At 37.1% G+C, this 22469-nt stretch overlaps 1 protein-coding gene across 1 annotated transcript; it reads right to left on the reverse strand.

Annotated features, from left to right (window-relative positions):
- Positions 1-5338: 5338 nt before the first annotated feature.
- LOC134302203 (guanylate-binding protein 1-like) lies at positions 5339-20078 on the reverse strand. The gene is made up of 10 exons (XM_062987237.1): positions 19895-20078; positions 19104-19231; positions 17382-17491; positions 17059-17264; positions 15348-15590; positions 12450-12598; positions 10583-10714; positions 9882-10097; positions 9681-9783; positions 5339-5721 (listed from the first exon to the last, which is right to left on the reverse strand). Exons 1-10 carry the CDS (start codon positions 20076-20078, stop codon positions 5339-5341), a joined length of 1854 nt encoding a protein of 617 aa, XP_062843307.1.
- Positions 20079-22469: the final 2391 nt, after the last annotated feature.

Genomic DNA, 22469 nt, shown 5'->3' on the forward strand with positions numbered 1-22469 from the left:
TGATACTGCAACACACAGAATGAAACCATAACCCATATAACAGAGTTTTTGACCAATTTAAGCAAGAATTCTATAACAAATAGATATTCTTATATATCATATATACAGTGTATCACAAAAGTGAGTACACCCCTCACATTTCTGCAGATATTTAAGTATATCTTTTCATGGGAAAACACTGACAAAATGACACTTTGACACAATGAAAAGTAGTCTGTGTGCAGCTTATATAACAGTGTAAATTTATTCTTCCCTCAAAATAACTCAATATACAGCCATTAATGTCTAAACCACCGGCAACAAAAGTGAGTACACCCCTAAGAGACTACACCCCTAAATGTCCAAATTGAGCACTGCTTGTCATTTTCCCTCCAAAATGTCATGTGACTCGTTAGTGTTACTACGTCTCAGGTGTGCATAGGGAGCAGGTGTGTTCAATTTAGTAGTACAGCTCTCACACTCTCTCATACTGGTCACTGAAAGTTCCAACATGGCACCTCATGGCAAAGAACTCTCTGAGGATCTTAAAAGATGAATTGTTGCGCTACATGAAGGTGGCCAAGGCTACAAGAAGATTGCCAACACCCTGAAACTGAGCTGCAGCACAGTGGCCAAGATCATCCAGCGTTTTAAAAGAGCAGGGTCCACTCAGAACAGACCTCGCGTTGGTCGTCCAAAGAAGCTGAGTGCACGTGCTAAGCGTCACATCCAACTGCTGTCTTTGAAAGATAGGCGCAGGAGTGCTGTCAGCATTGCTGCAGGGATTGAAAAGGTGGGGGGTCAGCCTGTCAGTGCTCAGACCATACGCCGCACACTACATCAAATTGGTCTGCATGGCTGTCACCCCAGAAGGAAGCCTCTTCTGAAGTCTCTACACAAGAAAGCCCGCAAACAGTTTTCTGAAGACATGTCAACAAAGGACATGGATTACTGGAACCATGTCCTATGGTCTGATGAGACCAAGATTAATTTGTTTGGTTCAGATGGTCTCAAGCATGTGTGGCGGCAATCAGGTGAGGAGTACAAAGATAAGTGTGTCATGCCTACAGTCAAGCATGGTGGTGGGAATGCCATGGTTTGGGGCTGCATGAGTGCAGCAGGTGTTGGGGAGTTACATTTCATTGAGGGACACATGAACTCCAATATGTACTGTGAAATACTGAAGCAGAGCATGATCCCATCCCTCCGGAAACTGGGTCGCAGGGCAGTGTTCCAGCATGATAATGACCCCAAACACACCTCTAAGACGACCACTGCTTTATTGAAGAGGCTGAGGGTAAAGGTGATGGACTGGCCAAGCATGTCTCCAGACCTAAACCCAATAGAACATCTTTGGGGCATCCTCAAGCGGAAGGTGGAGGAGCGCAAAGTCTCAAATATCCGCCAGCTCCGTGATGTCGTCATGGAGGAGTGGAAAAGCATTCCAGTGGCAACCTGTGAAGCTCTGGTAAACTCCATGCCCAGGAGAGCTAAGGCAGTTCTGGGAAATAATGGTGGCCACACAAAATATTGACACTTCAGGAACTTTCACTAAGGGGTGTACTCACTTTTGTTGCCGGTGGTTTAGACATTAATGGCTGTATATTGAGTTATTTTGAGGGAAGAATAAATTTACACTGTTATATAAGCTGCACACAGACTACTTTTCATTGTGTCAAAGTGTCATTTTGTCAGTGTTGTCCCATGAAAAGATATACTTAAATATCTGCAGAAATGTGAGGGGTGTACTCACTTTTGTGATACACTGTATATATATACAGTGTATCACAAAAGTGAGTACACCCCTCACATTTCTGCAAATATTTCATTATATCTTTTCATGGGACACTGGGTAGTCAGTGTACAGCTTGTATAGCAGTGTAGATTTACTGTCTTCTGAAAATAACTCAACACACAGCCATTAATGTCTAAATAGCTGGCAACATAAGTGAGTACACCCCACAGTGAACATGTCCAAATTGTGCCCAAATGTGACGTTGTCCCTCCCTGGTGTCATGTGTCAAGGTCCCAGGTGTAAATGGGGAGCAGGGCTGTTAAATTTGGTGTTTTGGGTACAATTCTCTCATACTGGCCACTGGATATTCAACATGGCACCTCATGGCAAAGAACTCTCTGAGGATGTAAGAAATAGAATTGTTGCTCTCCACAAAGATGGCCTGGGCTATAAGAAGATTGCTAACACCCTGAAACTGAGCTACAGCATGGTGGCCAAGGTCATACAGCGGTTTTCCAGGACAGGTTCCACTCGGAACAGGCTTCGCCAGGGTCAACCAAAGAAGTTGAGTCCACGTGTTCGGTGTCATATCCAGAGGTTGGCTTTAAAAAATAGACACGAGTGCTGCCAGCATTGCTGCAGAGGTTGAAGACGTGGGAGGTCAGCCTATCAGTGCTCAGACCATACGCCGCACACTGCATCAACTCGGTCTGCATGGTCGTCATCCCAGAAGGAAGCTGACGCACAAGAAAGCCAGCAAACAGTTTGCTGAAGACAAGCAGTCCAAGAACATGGATTACTGGAATGCCCTGTGGTCTGACGAGACCAAGATAAACTTGTTTGGCTCAGATGGTGCCCAGCATGTGTGGCGGCGCCCTGGTGAGAAGTACCAAGACAACTGTATCTTGCCTACAGTCAAGCATGGTGGTGGTAACATCATGGTCTTGGGCTGCATGAGTGTTGCTGGCACTGGGGAGCTGCAGTTCATTGAGGGAAACATGAATTCCAACATGTACTGTGACATTCTGAAACAGAGATGATCCCCTCCCTTCGAAAACTGGGCCTCATGGCAGTTTTCCAACAGGATAACGACCCCAAACACAACCTCCAAGATGACAACTGCCTTGCTGAGGAAGCTGAAGGTAAAGGTGATGGACTAAACCCAATTGAGCACCTGTGGCGCATCCTCAAGTGGAAGGTGGAGGAGTTCAAGGTGTCTAACATCCACCAGCTCCGTGATGTCATCATGGAGGAGTGGAAGAGGATTCCAGTAGCAACCTGTGCAGCTCTGGTGAATTCCATGCCCAGGAGGGTTAAGGCAGTGCTGGATAATAATGGTTGTCACACAAAATATTGACACTTTGGGCACAATTCGGACATGTTCACTGTGGGGTGTACTCACTTATGTTGCCAGCCATTTAGACATTAATGGCTGTGTGTTGAGTTATTTTCAGAAGACAGTAAATCTACACTGCTATACAAGTTGTACACTGACTACTCTAAGTTATATCCAAGTTTCATTTCTATAGTGTTGTCCCATGAAAAGATATAATAAAATATTTACAGAAATGTGAGGGGTGTACTCAATTTTGTGATACACTATATATCTCATATATTTTTAATATATGCACCTTCATTTTTACTTATCTGGTCACTACTGCACTTTTTACTGTATTATATGTAAATAATCTCTATCATGCACTTCTGGTTAGATGCTACTGCATTTCGTTGGCTCTGTACTTGTACTCTGCACAATTACAAAGTTGAATTTAATCTAATAAAAAACAGTATGTATACAGTCATTTTATTTGGGGAGGGGGTATGGGGTAGAAAACATTGTGTTTAGTATTTGAAAGTGTTAATTATTTCAGTAAGATGTTTAGAAAATTGTATTGTTTGAAATGTACTTAATAAATACAGAATTGTAGGAATGACCCTTTTACATGAGGGCATACTTTTCAGACACCTTGACTTTTTGCACACATTTTTGTGTTCTGGATTTGCTTTGACACCTAATCAACTATTATGACTAGGAATGTAACGATACACTCTACCAACAATGCAATGCGATTCACGATAATGGGTTCATGATTTTTTTCGCGACTTTTTTAAACAAAATTAAATTGAAGACAAATTATGATAAAGTTTCCTTTTATTATTTCTTATATATCTTAAAATCTTTAAAATGTATCTGAATAATGAATGCCCTCTTTTTTAGGTACAAACTATGCAAAACAATGCTGCACATTTCCCTTTTTGTGTAAAATTAAACTGAAATGAAATAAATCCCACATTAAATAAATAAATGAATAATACAAATAAAGAAAGTATCCTCACATAAATACATTTGGCTGGAAATTTCAGAACCTGGATACCCTGTAGTGACGTCAACCAGTAAGGGGGTGGTTTGGGAGGTCTCGCACGGATTAATTCTATCTACATTATTTCTTATGGGAAAAATAGGTTTAACATATGAACATTTTGACTTAAGAACCAGTTAAGTTCGTAAGTCAAGGGTCTACTGTATATAGGGAGTACAGAGGAGGGGGTACACACACAGAAAATACAAGCACTAGATACATAATGCATAGAAAGTTAACTTAAATCATACTATTTAATGTTTAAATACATGATTAATACTACTTGATTCTACCTACAGAACTTAAAGGTAACACATTCAACTATATGCAATTGACCTATATGCATATGAAATGTTTATTTATGCAAGATTAAAGATCTGAAGATAAATTGATAAATGTACAAAGTTTTACCCAGCAGATCCTCCACAGTATATTTCTGTTTAAGTTGTGATTTTTTTAATTCTAAACTATTTATTTTCTTCTATATTATTTTCCCTTTTTTATCCAATCCACTTCTGTCCAATTGGAGCCTACCCCACTCTTGTGCACCTGCAGGCCACTACCAACAGGGATTCTAACTCAAGAGCTTGAGTACAAGCAGTGGGCTAGCATGTTATATCGCTGTGCTGCCCAAGCGCCCAAGTTGTGAATATAATAGGCTATACTGATGCAAACATAACAGAATGATTTGCAATGGGAAAACTATGTTACAGTCAGGTTGGTTCACATATGTTACACAATATCAAAACGTAATTGCTTGTAACAATGTTACATATAATTAACCAGACGTCCGCTTTTTTTTGTAACACATTTATGCAGTTTGCAGGCGTTTTAATCTACGTAGTGTCTATGTATGACATTTTGGATAGTTCGTTAAATCCTCTTTGCTACTCTGTGTTTGGATTAAAGTAAAAACATTAACTTCTTTTTTGAGGTTTTTTTTAATGCAGCTGTGAACTTCATGATGTTTTTAGTGCAACAATTTGTTATTCACAAATGAAAATGCGGAGTTTGTTTATAGAGGACAGTTACAGCTCAGTGATTAAGGTACATTATTTAATTTGTGATCTGAAGTTCACTGTTGGGCCTTTAAGCAATTGCTTGTTAGCAGTCAGTCACAGTTCTTACTTGCTCATAATAAAAGCAGCCACTAAGAAAGTTCAATGTAAATATTTGACCCAGACCCTAATTGGCCTGTTGTTACGTGAATAAAAATGTACATCCAGGATCATTAAAGTTGTTACTCAAAGTGCTCTGTCCTGTTTTACTTAAATGAGGATTTGTACAGTAAATACATGGCTAATATATCTTTGCCAATGTCTAAAGCAGACTTAACATAACTAAAACAATCACTAATAGAAAGTTCCTCCTTTTCTTTTTTGAGTTGCTGAATCCCCTGGTGCACACTTTGTGCTAAATTTTCAAAGCCTTTCTGAATTAGTTCGTTTTGCTCATGCAGTTTCTTCTCCACAGCTTTCTCCAGCTCCTGCTGCTGCTGAAGCAACTCTTCCTTAATTTTTTCCTGGAGCTGCTGCAGTCGTTCCTCACTGTGCTTTTTTCCCTCCACCACCATTTGTTCTAGCTCCTGCATTCTTTTCTCTTCTGCTTCATCCTTCTGCTTTAACAAAGCTGATTGTTCTTCCATCTCTGTAAGCCATAATTAAAGGAAGATTGAGAAAGAAAGTGTCTCAGGAATGCTGTCTGAACAAAATTTAGGTTCACAAACACTTGCTGGGAAATTGTAAGGGATATGAGTCATTTTTACCACCATTGAGCTGTGACTGAATGATTGAAACACAATTCTTTGCCCAAAAAAGGAAAGAATGATTTTGAAAAATAGGTTTATTGAAAGTTTCATGAACATATGCTGAGATAATTTTTTTAAATTATTTATTTAACATTGCAATATGTCACTCTAATTAATTGTTTGTAAATGTGATTAACTATAATTACAGAACTTGATATAAGCATGAAATTAATACGTCTGAGCAGCTTAGCTTCTGTTAGATTACATCTGACCAGCCAAACAATTTGCTGGTTGGCATAAGGTAAGAAATTTAAATTTCCTCTTAACCTTGGCAAAAGACCACTGTTCCATGTATTTGGGTGCATACAAACTATGCACACAGTGTATCACAAAAGTGAGTACACCCCTCACATTTCTGCAGATATTTAAGTATATCTTTTCATGGGACAACACTGACAAAATGACACTTTGACACAATGAAAAGTAGTCTGTGTGCAGCTTATATAACAGTGTAAATTTATTCTTCTCTCAAAATAACTCAATATACAGCCATTAATGTCTAAACCACCGGCAACAAAAGTGAGTACACCCCTAAATGTCCAAATTGAGCACTGCTTGTCATTTTCCCTCCAAAATGTCATGTGACTCGTTAGTGTTACTAGGTCTCAGGTGTGCATAGGGAGCAGGTGTGTTCAATTTAGTAGTACAGCTCTCACACTCTCTCATACTGGTCACTGAAAGTTCCAACATGGCACCTCATGGCAAAGAACTCTCTGAGGATCTTAAAAGACGAATTGTTGCGCTACATGAAGATGGCCAAGGCTACAAGAAGATTGCCAACACCCTGAAACTGAGCTGCAGCACAGTGGCCAAGATCATCCAGCGTTTTAAAAGAGCAGGGTCCACTCAGAACAGACCTCGCATTGGTCGTCCAAAGAAGCTGAGTGCACGTGCTCAGCGTCACATCCAACTGCTGTCTTTGAAAGATAGGCGCAGGAGTGCTGTCAGCATTGCTGCAGAGATTGAAAAGGTGGGGGGTCAGCCTGTCAGTGCTCAGACCATACGCCGCACACTACATCAAATTGGTCTGCATGGCTGTCACCCCAGAAGGAAGCCTCTTCTGAAGTCTCTACACAAGAAAGCCTGCAAACAGTTTGCTGAAGACATGTCAACAAAGGACATGGATTACTAGAACCATGTCCTATGGTCTGATGAGACCAAGATTAATTTGTTTGGTTCAGATGGTCTCAAGCATGTGTGGCGGCAATCAGGTGAGGAGTACAAAGATAAGTGTGTCATGCCTACAGTCAAGCATGGTGGTGGGAATGCCATGGTCTGGGGCTGCATGAGTGCAGCAGGTGTTGGGGAGTTACATTTCATTGAGGGACACATGAACTCCAATATGTACTGTGAAATACTGAAGCAGAGCATGATCCCCTCCCTCCGGAAACTGGGTCGCAGGGCAGTGTTCCAGCATGATAATGACCCCAAACACACCTCTAAGACGACCACTGCTTTATTGAAGAGGCTGAGGGTAAAGGTGATGGACTGGCCAAGCATGTCTCCAGACCTAAACCCAATAGAACATCTTTGGGGCATCCTCAAGCAGAAGGTGGAGGAGCGCAAAGTCTCGAATATCCGCCAGCTCCGTGATGTCGTCATGGAGGAGTGGAAAAGCATTCCAGTGGCAACCTGTGAAGCTCTGGTAAACTCCATGCCCAGGAGAGTTAAGGCAGTTCTGGGAAATAATGGTGGCCACACAAAATATTGACACTTCAGGAACTTTCACTAAGGGGTGTACTCACTTTTGTTGCCAGTGGTTTAGACATTAATGGCTGTATATTGAGTTATTTTGAGGGAAGAATAAATTTACACTGTTATATAAGCTGCACACAGACTACTTTTCATTGTGTCAAAGTGTCATTTTGTCAGTGTTGTCCCATGAAAAGATATACTTAAATATCTGCAGAAATGTGAGGGGTGTACTCACTTTTGTGATACACTCTATAAGCACAGAGAAATCACGTAAGAGGCCATTCCACAAAGGCAAATGACATTGTAGAACTTTGCTTTGTGTAAACTTTAAACCCAGCATGGGTAAAATACTGAATATTTAAATGTCCTATACATTAAAAATGGACATTAAATTTTCTTCAATATACAAGCAAAAATTTACATAAGTTACATAAATCAATGCATAAAAGCATAAATCTGTGTCTTCAAAACATTTAGGCCAGGGGTGGGCAAATCAATTTTCCAGAGGGCCACATGAGAAACTGGGACTGTTGTGGAGGGCCCGGCCAATAGGGTGAACTTTATTCTGCTCAATATTTATTTTATATCTTTATAAAAAGCAGTAAATCGTACAGTTCTGATAAGCTGTTACTGTTAAGAATCAATGTTACAATCAGGCAATGAACATAAGATTATTTAATCTTATTAATTCAAATTTAATTAATTTAATTAGTTGTGAACAAAATGTGCAGGTTTTTAAATTAACTTTACACAAAGTGCTACTGCTATTTTGTTTGGAGTCTAATCGCCTAATTTGCTATTTTCCACTTCTTTGTTCTCATTGGATATTTTTTTTTAAATCACAAAGCTGAACTTGACTGCTCCAGTCCTGGATGTGTAAAACTTTATAAAAAGTCCTTGTTGCTTTTGCAGTTTAGCTAGCAAAGCTTTAAATGTGACTGTTTAGCATCTTTTAAGTTCTTGTATTTCTCTGTGTTTAGTACCGTAATGGTGATTTAAACTCTAGATTTAAACTGTAATGCTTAAGTAAGTAAATACATGGACTTTAATCCATGTTGTGTTAAGTCTACCATCGCCATCATTCGCACTCTGTTCTGTTCACCAACACATTACGGTGAAGTCAGATACACTTGCACACACAAATGTAAATTAAAACATGCGTAAAGTTGAAGAGATAGCGGCCCCTTCAAAATGAAAACAATCCTTTTGTATTGCATGTGTGATGTACATTTATTTATGTCTGATTTTTAGTCGCCACTGACCTCATGCTGGCCGGTGGGGGCAGTACAATGCTCAGGTGTGATTTAGGCTAAACATTTTAAAGTATCCTAGCATTTTATTTAACATTCTAGATCTAAAATGTTTAACAGCTGATGTTTGATGTGTGTAATGTCACATAAGTGGTGGTCTTTATCTGTAACAGTACATGCCTCATCAGGCCCTGCACACAATGTCATCTCATCAATCCCCACATCATCTGATCTCCACACCTAAGACTTATTTAATAGGTGGTTTCTGTAATGGGGCTGGATGAGCTTTGCTATGGAAAACTTGGTCCACTCCTTTGCAAGAATGCAAATAGATGTCAAGGAGCAAATGTTCCAAGGTAGAACAATATTGTGGTTAAAAATCCACTAACAAAAAGGCAAATAAAAGGAGTACCTACTAGATAAGTTGTCAAATGTTTTTATGCAGGCCGACCACATTTAGCATTTACTTTCCAGTGTTCTGCTTTAAAACTTGATTTTTCTTTGAAGCCTAATTTCAGTGCCTAACTATCCTTGTTTCAGACTTAGATATTTTAATTTGGTGCAAAGCCTGACCAATTTACATAGATGATGTGAAAACCAGGCCCTTTTACTTTCATTTTAAAACATTAAGCTCCCAGTGATATAGCCCTGCAGTTCACAAAAGTACACAAACCTTATTTTAAATGAAAAGGTGTCAAACCATAAATACATTTAGTTACAAAAGAACATCACATATTTGCAAAATAGTTTTTGACCTTGTTTAATGTACATAATTTAGTTCCTCTCAGTAAAAAAAACCAACACATCAAGTCTTGAGTTATTATTTAGTGAGATTGAAAGTCTCTGTTGCTTACCTTTCATTTTTTTCTCATGTTCTGTCAGTTTGGTGTCAGTCTGGAGAATTATGTCTGCCTCTATACGTTTTTTATTAAGAAATGTTTCCAACACATCCTCAGCCTGCACACATATAATGAGATTTTCAACAACAGAGGCTTGTACACTGTGCATTTTGAGTTATTTTCCAGACACCTTTGTTAAATTACGGTGTTCCTTACTCTGACTCCCTTGTCAGGCTGGCTGTGGTACTTGTTGATGATGCTCTTCTCTTTGTGTATGCTATATAGTTTATATCCTCCAGGCTTTGCATACTCCCCCTGCTGCAGACGCTCATTGATTTCCAGGTACAGATCAGACAGCAGCTTCTGGCATTTTATCTCTGATGTCTCCATGTTCTGAACAAACAGCTCAGCAAAGTGTTTTTCTATTTCCTCCTATAAAAATACACAAAAGTTAGAAATGCATAACACCCTATTATACTGGAGTTGCCACACCTAAACTGCAGCAGCTTTCTACTTTCAAAAATGTTGCATTTCATTTCAACTGCTTTATGCCGGTCAGGGTCATTTACATTTTACATAAAATATAAACAACTTTAAGCTTCTTCTGGAATTCCCACCCAATAATATCACAACTGTTATATCACACTAAAAATCTCTCTACCGAACATTTTATCCTTGTTAATTCTTTTCACTTGTGTCATATCTTAAGCTCTTTTCCTCCCACACTCTTTGCCTCTCAGTACAGTGTAATACTTACTCAGTGTTTGTCCTTTGTTACAGCTTCTAGTAATTTGTTGTATTTCACTACATTCGACAGTGTATGTACACTTTCGACTTTAAATGTGTATTTACTTTTTTATTATCACAGAAGCAGCAGGCTTGTAAATGGAGAGCACTCATATTATTATTACACTCACCATCAATTTTTTGAAGTACTGTACTTGTTCATCTTTGAATGAGTGCTTCAGAAACTCAGCTGTAGCCATGGTGCTGAGCTTCTGGTGTTCAGCAGAAATTGTACTGAAGCTGACCGGAAACAAATTCTTCACCTGCATTAAAATTCAGTTAGAATAGGGTTCAAGGGATTTTTGTATTTTATGAAAAACAACTACGTGCTGATATTTTAATTAAGAATTTCTGGTTCTATTGACAGGAACAGAGTTTGTAAAAACTTAATTCAGCAAAAGCTTTTTGTTTCATGTACAATTTATAAAGTCAATGTAAGTGTAACATAAAGCTTAAGTTCAGTTAGCAGCTCTTCACTGCAGGCACTTCAGCTTCCTGTGCTCTAAACTGAATCACAGCCAACCATCCGTTGTCTGACAAGCTAAATAACAAGCTACAAGCTACCCTTTTCACTGAAGGGTCAAAATTTTTTTACAGAACATTAAAGGCTGTTATAACTACAAGGGAAGGAGGGTAAACTCTACATTATGTCTGTGGTTTTGAAATGGGATGTGCAAGACAGTTCTGGTCCAGTGTCCACATACTTTTGGCGGTATAGTGTATCTACTGCTGGTGCTAAAATGAGAAACTTAAATTTGAATCTTTAGTTATAATATTTTAAATTCTTTTATTGCAGGCCACTTGGAAAGGTATAGATGCCACCATTATTTGCACAACCCCATTGTAAAATGTATTGTAAATATTGTAAAAATTAAAATAAGAATAAGTAATATGGTAATTCTTGTGAACCTTTAATTAAATGACTAAAATACAAAACAGATTTTGCAAAAAAATTCCAATATAAATTGGAATGTTAATTTTTTCAATTCCAATGTAATCAGATTTATCGTATTGTAAATATAAACAAATTTAGAATTATATTTGTGAAACAAACTAAATAAATTTGGAACAGAAGTGTGTTCATCACACATGATGTACATCACATACATTACTTTTACTAATCATAATCCATTATGAACCGATGATACTAGTTGTTACAGTTTTACAAATGTAATTTTGCCCATTCATACTTGATACATACGTAAGGGCAGTGGTACTGGACTAGTAATCAGAAGATCTCTTTGTTAAGCCCCACAAGTTGTCATTGCTGAGACTTTTGGCAAGGCCCTTAACCCTTAAATTGTTTGCATTGTAATTGGTTACAATTTGAAGTTGCTGTGATAAAAACCTAAGATATTTCCTGTGTTGCCTGGTCAACTTCATTTTAATGTACATTCATTTCTGCATTCCAGGCCTGCAACACATTCTCAAAAAGTTGGCACAGTAAAGCATTTACCACCCTGAAAAGTTGACATTCCTTCTAACAAAACTTGAACAATGTAACACTTGAACAAGAATCCTCCAGATTATTGAGTCATTTGATGATATTATGCACTGTAGAGGAAAACATACATTGCAATGAAGGAACATTGTTTTTAAAAAGTTTTTTCATGCAATTCTGATACCCTTCACACATATGCAATGCAATAACTGATGCACCCCCATGACAGAAGTTGGCTTTTGCACCTTTCAGACACTCAGCTTAGAAATAATGTTTGGCTTTTACTTTGCTTAACAGAGTTCCAGGATGCAAATCTTAATGCAATGTCAAACTGGGTTACGTCACAACAGTTTTCCTAAGTACTTTCCAAGTCTACATGACTGTATTTATCACAGTGGGATGATCGCTTCTCATCTGAGGACTTACAGGTTTCATTCAGTAACCACATTCAACAGTAGTTTGTATACTTTGTTAATACACACATTGCATGGATCAATTAAATATTTATTTTATTTTTTACAAAATATAAAATAATCATGTTTGTGTTTGTTGGTAACCTGTTCCATCCCACTCTGGTATAGTTTAACTGCTTCCTCCACAGATGCCTGGTTCTCTTTTCTTGCCATAGCAACCACAGCATTCTCCAGGCAGGGAACTTTGCCACTAGAGATTGTATCCACATACGACTGAACCAGGTGACCAAACACTGTCAACACACACACACACACACACACACACACACACATACACACAGTTTATATGACAATTTAAAGTAATTATTGCAAATTAATAAAATGTTTTATATATACGGTCCCCTCCACGAATATTGCCACTCCTGGACAACATGAACAAACAGTAAGAAAAATTTTAATTGCTTGTCTGTTTACCATTTAATACAACAACACACTTCATTGAAAAACACAATAATTAAAAGTATAAACTAAATCAATAAAACCTGTCTCCATTTAGTACTTTCACACAGCTTCTCTTTTTCAAGATAACAGATCAGTCTTTACCTATAATGAGAACACATGACTAGATATTTCCCTCCATACAGAACCTCTCCAGACCCTGCAGATTCCAACAACAATCTTCTCTTTATCTCATCCCACAGTTATCCTATGGGTTTTAACTCAGGGCACTAAGATGGCCATAGTAAAATTATAATTCTGTCATTTTTGTCTTAGTTTAAGGGTGTGCTGTAAGATGCAAATACAGCCCAGTTTAAGCTTCCTGTTAGGACAGTCAGGTTTTAATTTGCTGGTACTTCATGGAGTCCATAATATCATCTATCCAAACAGGTTGACCAAAAACCCACCTTAGTTATTATTTATTTTGTTCTATTTACCATAAGGCCTTTTTTTGCACTGTAAAATTGTAAGTGGCTTTTGAGAATGTAACTCTTGTAGTGCTTGACAAATGTTTGCAAAAAAAAAATCTCTTGCCCATGTTGTTATATTAGGTATTGATGAATGATGGTTCTTGATGCAGTGCTGTCTTAAGGATTAGAGATCATGAGTGTTTAGCCAAGACTGGCACCCTTGCCCTTTTAGGCACTAAAATTCCTTCATATTCCTTGAATTGTTTAATGATATTATGCACTGTTTTAATTTTAATTATTTTCTCATGCATTTTTTTTTTTGGCAAACTGGAGACTTTTTGACATATCACTGCTTCTCAAAGACCCAGAACTTCATGGATACTGCTTATGTACTAAATTACAACCCCAAATCAGAAAAAGTTGGTACAGCTTGGAAAATGCAAATAATAATAAAAAAAAAAACCCAGTTTCTTACATTTACTTTAAAAGACGTTTTGGCACCGAGGAGACCAAGTGATTTAGTGTTTCAGCTTTTATTTTGTCTAATTCTTCCTGCAAACACGTCTTTAGGTGTGCAACAGTACGGGGTCGTTGTTGTCGCATTTTTTGTTTCAAAATTCTCTACACATTCTCTATTGGGGACAGGTCAAAACTGCAGGCAGGCCAGTCCAGTACCCGTACCCTCTTCTTCTGCAGCCATGCCTTTGTAATGTGGTTTTTGCATGGACGTCCCTGGAAAAGATGATGTCTTGAGAGCAGCATATGTTGCTGTAAGATCTCAATGTACTTTTCTGCATTAATGCTGCCATCACAGAAGTGTAAATGACCTTTGCCAAGGGCACTGACACATCCCCATAGCCATACAATGACACACCCTGGCTTTTTGCTGATAACAGTCTGGATGGTCCTTTTCATCTTTGGTCTGGAGCACATGACGTCCATTTTTTCCAAAAAAAAAAAAAGACCTGGAATGCTGATTCATCTGACCACAATACACATGTCCACTGTGTGATGGTCCATCCTAGATGCCTCCAAGCCCAGAGAAGTCAACACCGCTTCTGGACATGGTTAACATTAAGACTTCTTTTTTGCACAGTAAAGTTTGAAGTGGCATTTGTGCATGTAACTCTGTTTTGTAGTGCTTAACAAAGGTTTGCCAAAGTAATCTCTTGCTCATGTGGTTATATCAGCTATTGTTGAGTGGCGGTTCTTGATGCAGTGCCGTCTGAGGGATGGAAGATCACGGGTGTTCAGCTTAAGCTTGCACCCTTGGCCTCCCAATTCCTTGAATGGTTTAATGATATTATGCACTGTAGAGGGAGAAATATGCAAACCCCTTTCCATCTTTCTTTGAGGTTTATTGTTTTTAAACATTTTAATCATTTTCTCACACATTTGTTGACAAACTGGACATCCTCTGATCATCTTTGATCATCAAGGACTCAGCCTTTCCTGAATGCTGTTTTTGTACCAAACCATGATTACAATCACCTGTTGACATCACATCTTTATTTAGTTATTTCACCCCTAAATTACCCATGTCCCTACTTTTTTTGGAATGTGTTGCAGGCCTAAAATGCAGGAATTGATGTATATTAATAAATGAAATGAAGTTGAGCAGATAAAACATGGAATATGTTGTATTCAAATTGTCTGCAATCAAATAAAACTTAAAGTAAATGTAAGAAACACTTTTTATTATTATTATTTTATTTGCATTTTCCATACTGTCTCAACTTTTTCTGATTTGGGTTTGTATAATCCTTCGACCACCAAAAACATGTTAGCCTTCTGGGAAACTGGTCATTTTTTTTAAATGTAAGCAAAGATTACAAAAACATTAGAAATGTGAAGGAATCTTATACAGGCAGTTGATGTTTAAAAACTGTTAACTGTGGCTTAATTAAGTCAATTCCTCAAGGAAATTAGGGCAGAATTCTGTCATAGTGATTTGAAAGACTAATCATCTGTTATGTTATACTAATCAAGTGTTATGTTTAGGAGGGCCTTCAGTAAATACATTAATAATTTCAAAACAGTATTTTGTGACTACTTGGGTTGTCTAAAAGGGAGCAAATAGTTTTTCATGACACTGTATGTGTACTTTAACTGTAGACATAAATAGAGTACTTACTCCTGCCAGCGACTCTTTGTCCTCCTTTCAAGGTTTTGACTTTACTTTTGTTAAAGACATGGTCACAGAAATGCTGTGTCACATTAAGAAAATCAGGCCATATATCATTTTCACTTAGGCTCTCAAGGCGAGTCATTTTGTCCTGGGAGGCAGGTAACGGGAATACAAAACACTTCCGAGTTGGAAAATAGTTTCGAATACACCGTCTTGGAAGATTGTAGTTGCTGATTCTTGTCCCAGTGCCTGTGTCATAAAAAAGGATCCAAACATCAGCACACATAATTACATCTGCACTTGAAATACAAATCCTCATTCCAGAAAGGGGTGGCTTGGTGGGTAGCACTGTCACCTCACAGCAAGAAGATCCTGGGTTCGAACCCCAGGTGGGGCGGTCCGGGTCCTTTCTGTGTGGAGTTTGCATGTTCTCCTCGTGTCTGTGTGGGTTTCCTCTGGGAGCTCCGGTTTCCTCCCACAGTTCAAAGACATGCAGTCAGGTTAATTGATGAAACAAACAACTGTCCATGACTGTGTTTTTTATTAAACTTGTGAACTGATGAATCTTGTGTAATGAGTAACTACTGTTTCTGTTATGAATGTAACTAAAGTGTGTAAACATGACGGTAAAATGATAATAAATAAATACATAATTCTAGAAAAGTTAAGACAGGTGTAAACTGTTAATTAAGACAATACAAATAAAATATATTTAATGTATTAAGTGATAAATTTGAACATTATAATATTTATGCTTTCAGCAATAACCCAACATTTTGGTACAGGGCAATTTAAAACTACAAAGTAAATCTAAAAAAGGCTATCCAATCATGCTTAAGTGACATCCAGGTATTTTATAGGCAAGTATGGGTAGAGACTTGTGAATATATGGGGTGAATATATGTGAATAATTGTGTAGGCAAATAACAGTTTAAGAACAACATTTTTAAAATAAATGATTACCCTCTACAGTACATAAATATCATCCTTAAATTCAGGCAATCCGGTCTGAAGCTTTAATTCCTTACACAATGCTGCATTCAAGTTAAGACAGCACTATGCATTCAACAACACCCATTAATGCTCACTTGAAATAGACTACCGCAAAGTGGGAAAATGTGGTCAATGTAAAAGTAAATGTGAGGTACATTATAAAGAACAAAATACAAAATATGAGGCATAGCTGAGTGAGTACTTGCATAATAGAGTTTTGATAAAAAATATAATCCAGTATCAAAACTTTCATTATGTGATGCAGTCATTTGAAATAAGCCAATATCTACAAAACGCAATTAAACATCAAATATTGTAGTGTTAATGTAGTGTTTTAAATTTAATACAGGTCAAATAGAATTTAATAATTATTATTAGCATTTTACAGTGTCCACAATTTTGGAATTTAGGTTGTATATAAATTTATTTTCTACATTATGCCTCAGATTGGCTTAAATATTTACTATAAACTCAATAAAAGTTCAATAAACTATTAACTCTTGACTAGCTCTTGATTAACTATTGATCTAATTTTTTGAAACATTCAAAAATACATGAATTTAGTCCTCCTTAAAATGGAAAAATGAGATAGCGTTAAATGAAAAAATATAGCTCTATTTGTAGTGAACAGATCTCACAAAAGATAAGTATTAACCCGTCGTGAACTAGACAGCCTTTTACCAATGATTGATCTATGAATTTCAGTAAATAATGTAATCAATACCTTTCTTCAGCTGAAGTGCAAAATCTAAGTACTCATCCTCATTCACTTGACCCTTGTTTTCAATTTTTAGTTCCAGTACAAAGTCTCGTACTGTCCAGATAAAATTAGGAAAGAACCGCACAAACTGGAAATCTTCATCATCATCTTCAGCTTGTGCAGATGCAGGTGATTTGATCTTAATCTGTTCTGCAAGCTCAGTGACATAGCTGCAATTTGTCAGAAAAAAACTACTGAATAAGAAAGGTGATGGTTTTTTTTTTATAAGAAATAATTATATTATGTGTATATATTTTTGTTTAATCATATTTTGTATGGAAGCATACTGTAAATTTTCCAGTGCTTGGTTGTCGATAGTTCCACGACTGTTGTAGACCAAAGTGCTGCTGAGAAGAACAGCCAGACAGAAGATCCAGGCATCATTTTTAGAGTCACCCTAAAACATAAAAACAATAACCATTGCTGTTATCCACTTTTATCCAGTGACTTAGAGTACTGTGACAGTATATTGTCTAAGCAATTAAAGGTCAAGGGCCTTGCTCAAGGGCCCAACTGTGGCAACCTGGAAGTGGTGAGAGATGAACCAGTGACCTTCTGATTACTAGTCTAGTACCTTAACCACTAAGCAACAAAGTTGTAGCCTAGTGGTTAAGGTACTGGACTAGTAATTGAAAGGTTGCTGGTTCAAACCCAGGTTGCCACAGTTGTGCCCTCGAGCAAGGCCCTTGACCTTTAATTGCTTAGACAATATACTGTCACAGTACTCTAAGTCCCTTTGAATAGAAGTGTCTGCTAAATGCCTAAAATATAAATAAAACTGCCGTTCCAACTCTAAATCGTACAGCCAGTTAATGACAGCCCGACTTGGATACAGCATTTGGGCATTTGGATATGCACACCTGCTCACCTGCTGCACTGCAATCACACTCGCATTTTCTTCAGGAAATGCACCTCTCTAGTTCTAATTGAACTAACCTTGACCAAGACAATGTGTTTCTCTCTCTCTCTCTCTCTCTCTCTATCTCTCTCTCTCTGTATACACCTGTCCAGGTGTGTTTGAGAAGTATTGTACTTACTAGTTGCGTGCATATAACCTTTTCTGTCTATTGTTTTCGTTTTCAGATTTACTTGTTATTGTTGTACTGTGTGCGTCACTGGTTTTGACCTCATCTTGTTTAACGACTAATCTTCTTGTTTGCCTTACTTTATTAACTCAGCCTGTTCAACAACTACCTTCTGGTTTGCCCTTATTAATAAACATCATTACTTTTCATCCACAAGCATCTGGTTCTTCAGTCTTACATTATGGAACAAGGTTTTAAGAGGTTAAAATATGCTTCATTGAATGTATTTCTGAGCCGTAAGAGCTGTGCTTTATAATAGAGCAACAGTATTTTGTTAGCAGGTAACACATAAGGAACATGCAATGTACCTATTTTCCAGCCCTGATTCTGTGAAATCTGAGTATATTCATCTAATCTATTTCTGGGTAAGTTAAGTGTAGGTTGCTTTACATGTAAAATAATACAACTGCCATGAGTGTTTATAATGCAGTAATTTAATCATTGTTTTAGTTAACCAAACCATTAAAAAAAACCCTGATGTAATCACCTGATATGAGATTTAATAAATGAGTTAGTATTTATGTTTGAATTTACAGCTCTAATATTATTTAATTTCATTGTTATTACACCTGTGCCTGGCATAGCAGGTAAGAAACAAAGCAGGTGAATTAGTATTTTACAGCAGTTAACCTCATTTCAGCATAACTACTCCGCTTTAGGGGTCATGAACCTAATATTATAAAATTCCATCATATATATTTTTTAAATTGGGGTAATTTGTAAAGTAGATATAATGAGTTAGGAACACCTAGGAAATCCTATCTTAAATGCTACCCGGAATCCTACATCTTATCCTGTCATTGCCCCAGACATGTTATTCCATTGGAATAACAATGAATTTCTTTAATCTATGCATCAAGACTTTCTGATCTTGTATTTTTTTATTTGTAAATATAAAACCCATTTTGTTAGAGATGTTTATACCTTGTCAATGCTCCCCAGTCCTTCTGTGTCCAAAAGCACCAAGGTGTGATTTGGGATGCAGGGGTGAGGGATACACCACATCCAAATCCCTTTAGTCTTTGATTCAATGGTGCTGCCCAGCATAAATCCTAAAACAATACAATAACCATTGTAATCATTATCATTACTGTAACTGAGGTGCAATTCAATATTTTAAACTTTCCACAAAAACACCTCACAAGAGTCTTTGTCATACTGCTCATCAGTAGCAGTGTAATGGTGTCAAGAGCTGATAGTGCTTGGCTGCTAAACTGCCAAAGATTTGGCATGATTAGAGAAACCAATTCTGTTCTTGTAAAAGATCATAAATGAGAATATCCTTTTTCAGTCCATGATCTAAAGCTCAAGCACACTTGTGCTATGTGATTCAAAGCACAGGAGTTTATTTACACCTGAATGGCTAAAAAAAACCCAAAGGTTTTTTTTAGACCTAGACCGCTTCACCTCGGAATCAAACTCAGGAACTTCCTGCTGGAAGGCAACAGTGCTACCCATCTAGCCATTATTAATAATGATTAAATTATCTGTCTGTCATATATGTTATGTACTAGCACCCAAGTGGTAGAGCGAACTTTCCCTGTCCATTTGTACTTCTGAGTCTCTCACTGTCTTCAAAAGACACGTTAAAACCCACCTCTTTACTAAGCACTTAGGCCAAGCAATAACATGCACTTACTAACCTTTTAAAGCATTTTATTTAAGGAAATAATAAATAAATAAATAAATCAGTTTCAGCAGATATTTTAACTTACCTGTTTGTTTTCCTGCAAGCCGGTTCATGAGGTAAGACTTTCCAGTGCGGTAAAGCCCTACTATAGATACTACTACCACCGGCTGGCTGATCTCATCCAGATATTTTATGGCACTGTCATTCACATGCAGTGAACCATTCACATTTTTCACCAAACAAACAGGCGCAGGCATTGGACTGCACATGGTGCTTTCTGGCTCTGGCAAGATTGGATTATGGTCAGTTAATGAAAGTACACCCACACTGAGACACACTGAGACATTTACTGACTCTAGAAACCAAGTCCCAAAATAACCCCTCCCATCACTGACTGACCATGTGATTTCAAATAAACAGATCGTTTAAGAGAAACGTTGCATGGCAAGGCTTTTGTTAGGCAGACAGGTATAACGTGTTCAACAAGCCTTTAGAATGTCCTCAAAATTTAGGACAGTATGCAATGATTTATACATTTTTTATTGATTTATACATCCTTTTATTGTTATTTTATTTCAAACAGTATGATCCCATGAAAGCTTATGTTGTGAATTAACTTTACTTCATTTGTTAACATACATACATTCTTGCATTTCAGTCCTGCAAAACATTCCAAAACAAAGTTGGGACGGTACAGCATTTACCACTGCAATGTTGCCATTCCATTTAACAACACCTGAAAGATGTTTTGGCACAGAAGATACCCAGTGATTAAATGTTTCTGGTGTTTTTGCCCCATTCTTCCTGCAAACATGCCTTAAGGTGTTCAACAGTATGGGGTCACATTTTTTCTTTCAAAATTCTCCACACATTCTCTATTGGGGACAGGTCAGGACTGCAGGCAGGTCAGTTCAGTACCCATACCCCCATTTTTTTTCAGCCATGCCTTTGCAATGTGCTTCATGTGGTTCTGACACAACACCATACCATGACAGACCATGCCTTTTGGATGTGTTCCTGATACAAGTCCTTTTCGTCTTTGATACGGGGCACATGAATTCCATTTGTCATATTTGGAATAGAATAGAATACCATGCCTTTATTGGTCATATATAGAGAGGCAGAGAGGGTTAAGGGCTTTGCTCAAGGGCCCAACAGTGGCTGTATGACAGAGCTGGGATTCAAACTTTCAACCTTTAAGTTAAAAGTCCAAGGCTCTAGCCACTAGGCTACGACTGTCATTTATCTAACCACAATACACATTTCCACTGGATGATGATTAAATTATGCACTGTAGAGGAAGAACTATGCAAATCTTTTCCAATCTTTCTTCGAGAAACATTGTTTTTAAAAATTTAAATAATTTTGTCACACATTTATTGACAAACCATGGATCCTTTGCCCATGTTTGCTCTTCAAAAACTCATTTTATGGATACTGCATTTGTATCATGAACACAATCACCTTTTGACATTCCTTACTTGATTTTTTTTTTTTTTACATTACTAGCCCTAAATTGCCCTGTCCAAACTTTTTTGGAATGTGTTGCAGGCCTAAAATGCAGAAATGGAACAATTAAAATGAAGTTAACCAGACAAAACATTAAATTTCTTGGGGAAATTTCTACAGTCTGCAACGAGATGACGTCATAATAAATACAAAACACTGCATTTTTATTTGTATTTTCCATACTATCCCAATTCTTTTCATATTTGGAGACAGGCAGAACAGCATGCCATGTACAGTGTGTTTACCATCAACAAGCCTTATACTTTTACTTTTGACAATGACAGGCGAGGATCTTATTTCTAAAACCAGTGACACCCACTGCTGTGCTCATTAAAAAAGAAGTAAGCTACAGAAGTAAGTCATTTTACTGGATCACAGTTGAAGTAAGTAAATTTAAATTACTATAATTTTTTGAAGGGGGTGGGGGGGGATTTTATACATTAGTAAAATTATATTTATGTATAAAAATGCTTTAGCTGTATTACAACAGTTTGTGCTAACCCATTTACACAATGAAACAATTAATTAAAAATTTTTCTTCAACTACACATTTTAAAGGACAAATATACTTATGCCTATATCCATAGCTTAAGTTCATTTAGAACAGCTAGTTGAAATTTAAAAAAACAAATTAATTATTAAATTTTATTTTGCAATAATTAATTGATTAATAATTAATTAATTTTATTTATACTGTAAAAACAGAATCCTTAAATGTAAATGAGAACAAAACATCAACAAAGCTGAACCCCTTAATATATGTTTTAAACAAAATGTACTGAGGAATATTTAAAGGGTAGCATATCAAGTTTCAAGTGTTTCAGTGGAAATAAATAAAAAAAAAAAATAAAAAAAAAAATGGGTATCTTAACAACAAGAGTTTTGGGTCTCATTGTAAGTACAGAAAGTAAAAAGCCTCAAAAGACAGAAATTGCTTTGTAAAGAAGCTTATACATCTGTGAAAATACAACCACAAAAAATATTACACGAACTGCAGTCTTAGTGACATTCAGCCTACTGTGTGTTAAAGCCAAACAATTACTTTTGTAATTTGATTAGCTTTTTATGAGCAGTTTCAATATGTGGTTTAAAAAAGCAGCATCAATTAGTTTATTTAACACAAAAAATATTTTAACCTTTATGTTTCAATT

Source organism: Trichomycterus rosablanca, chromosome 25, assembly GCF_030014385.1.
Source record: "Trichomycterus rosablanca isolate fTriRos1 chromosome 25, fTriRos1.hap1, whole genome shotgun sequence".
In the NCBI taxonomy this organism is placed as follows: Eukaryota; Metazoa; Chordata; class Actinopteri; order Siluriformes; family Trichomycteridae; genus Trichomycterus; species Trichomycterus rosablanca.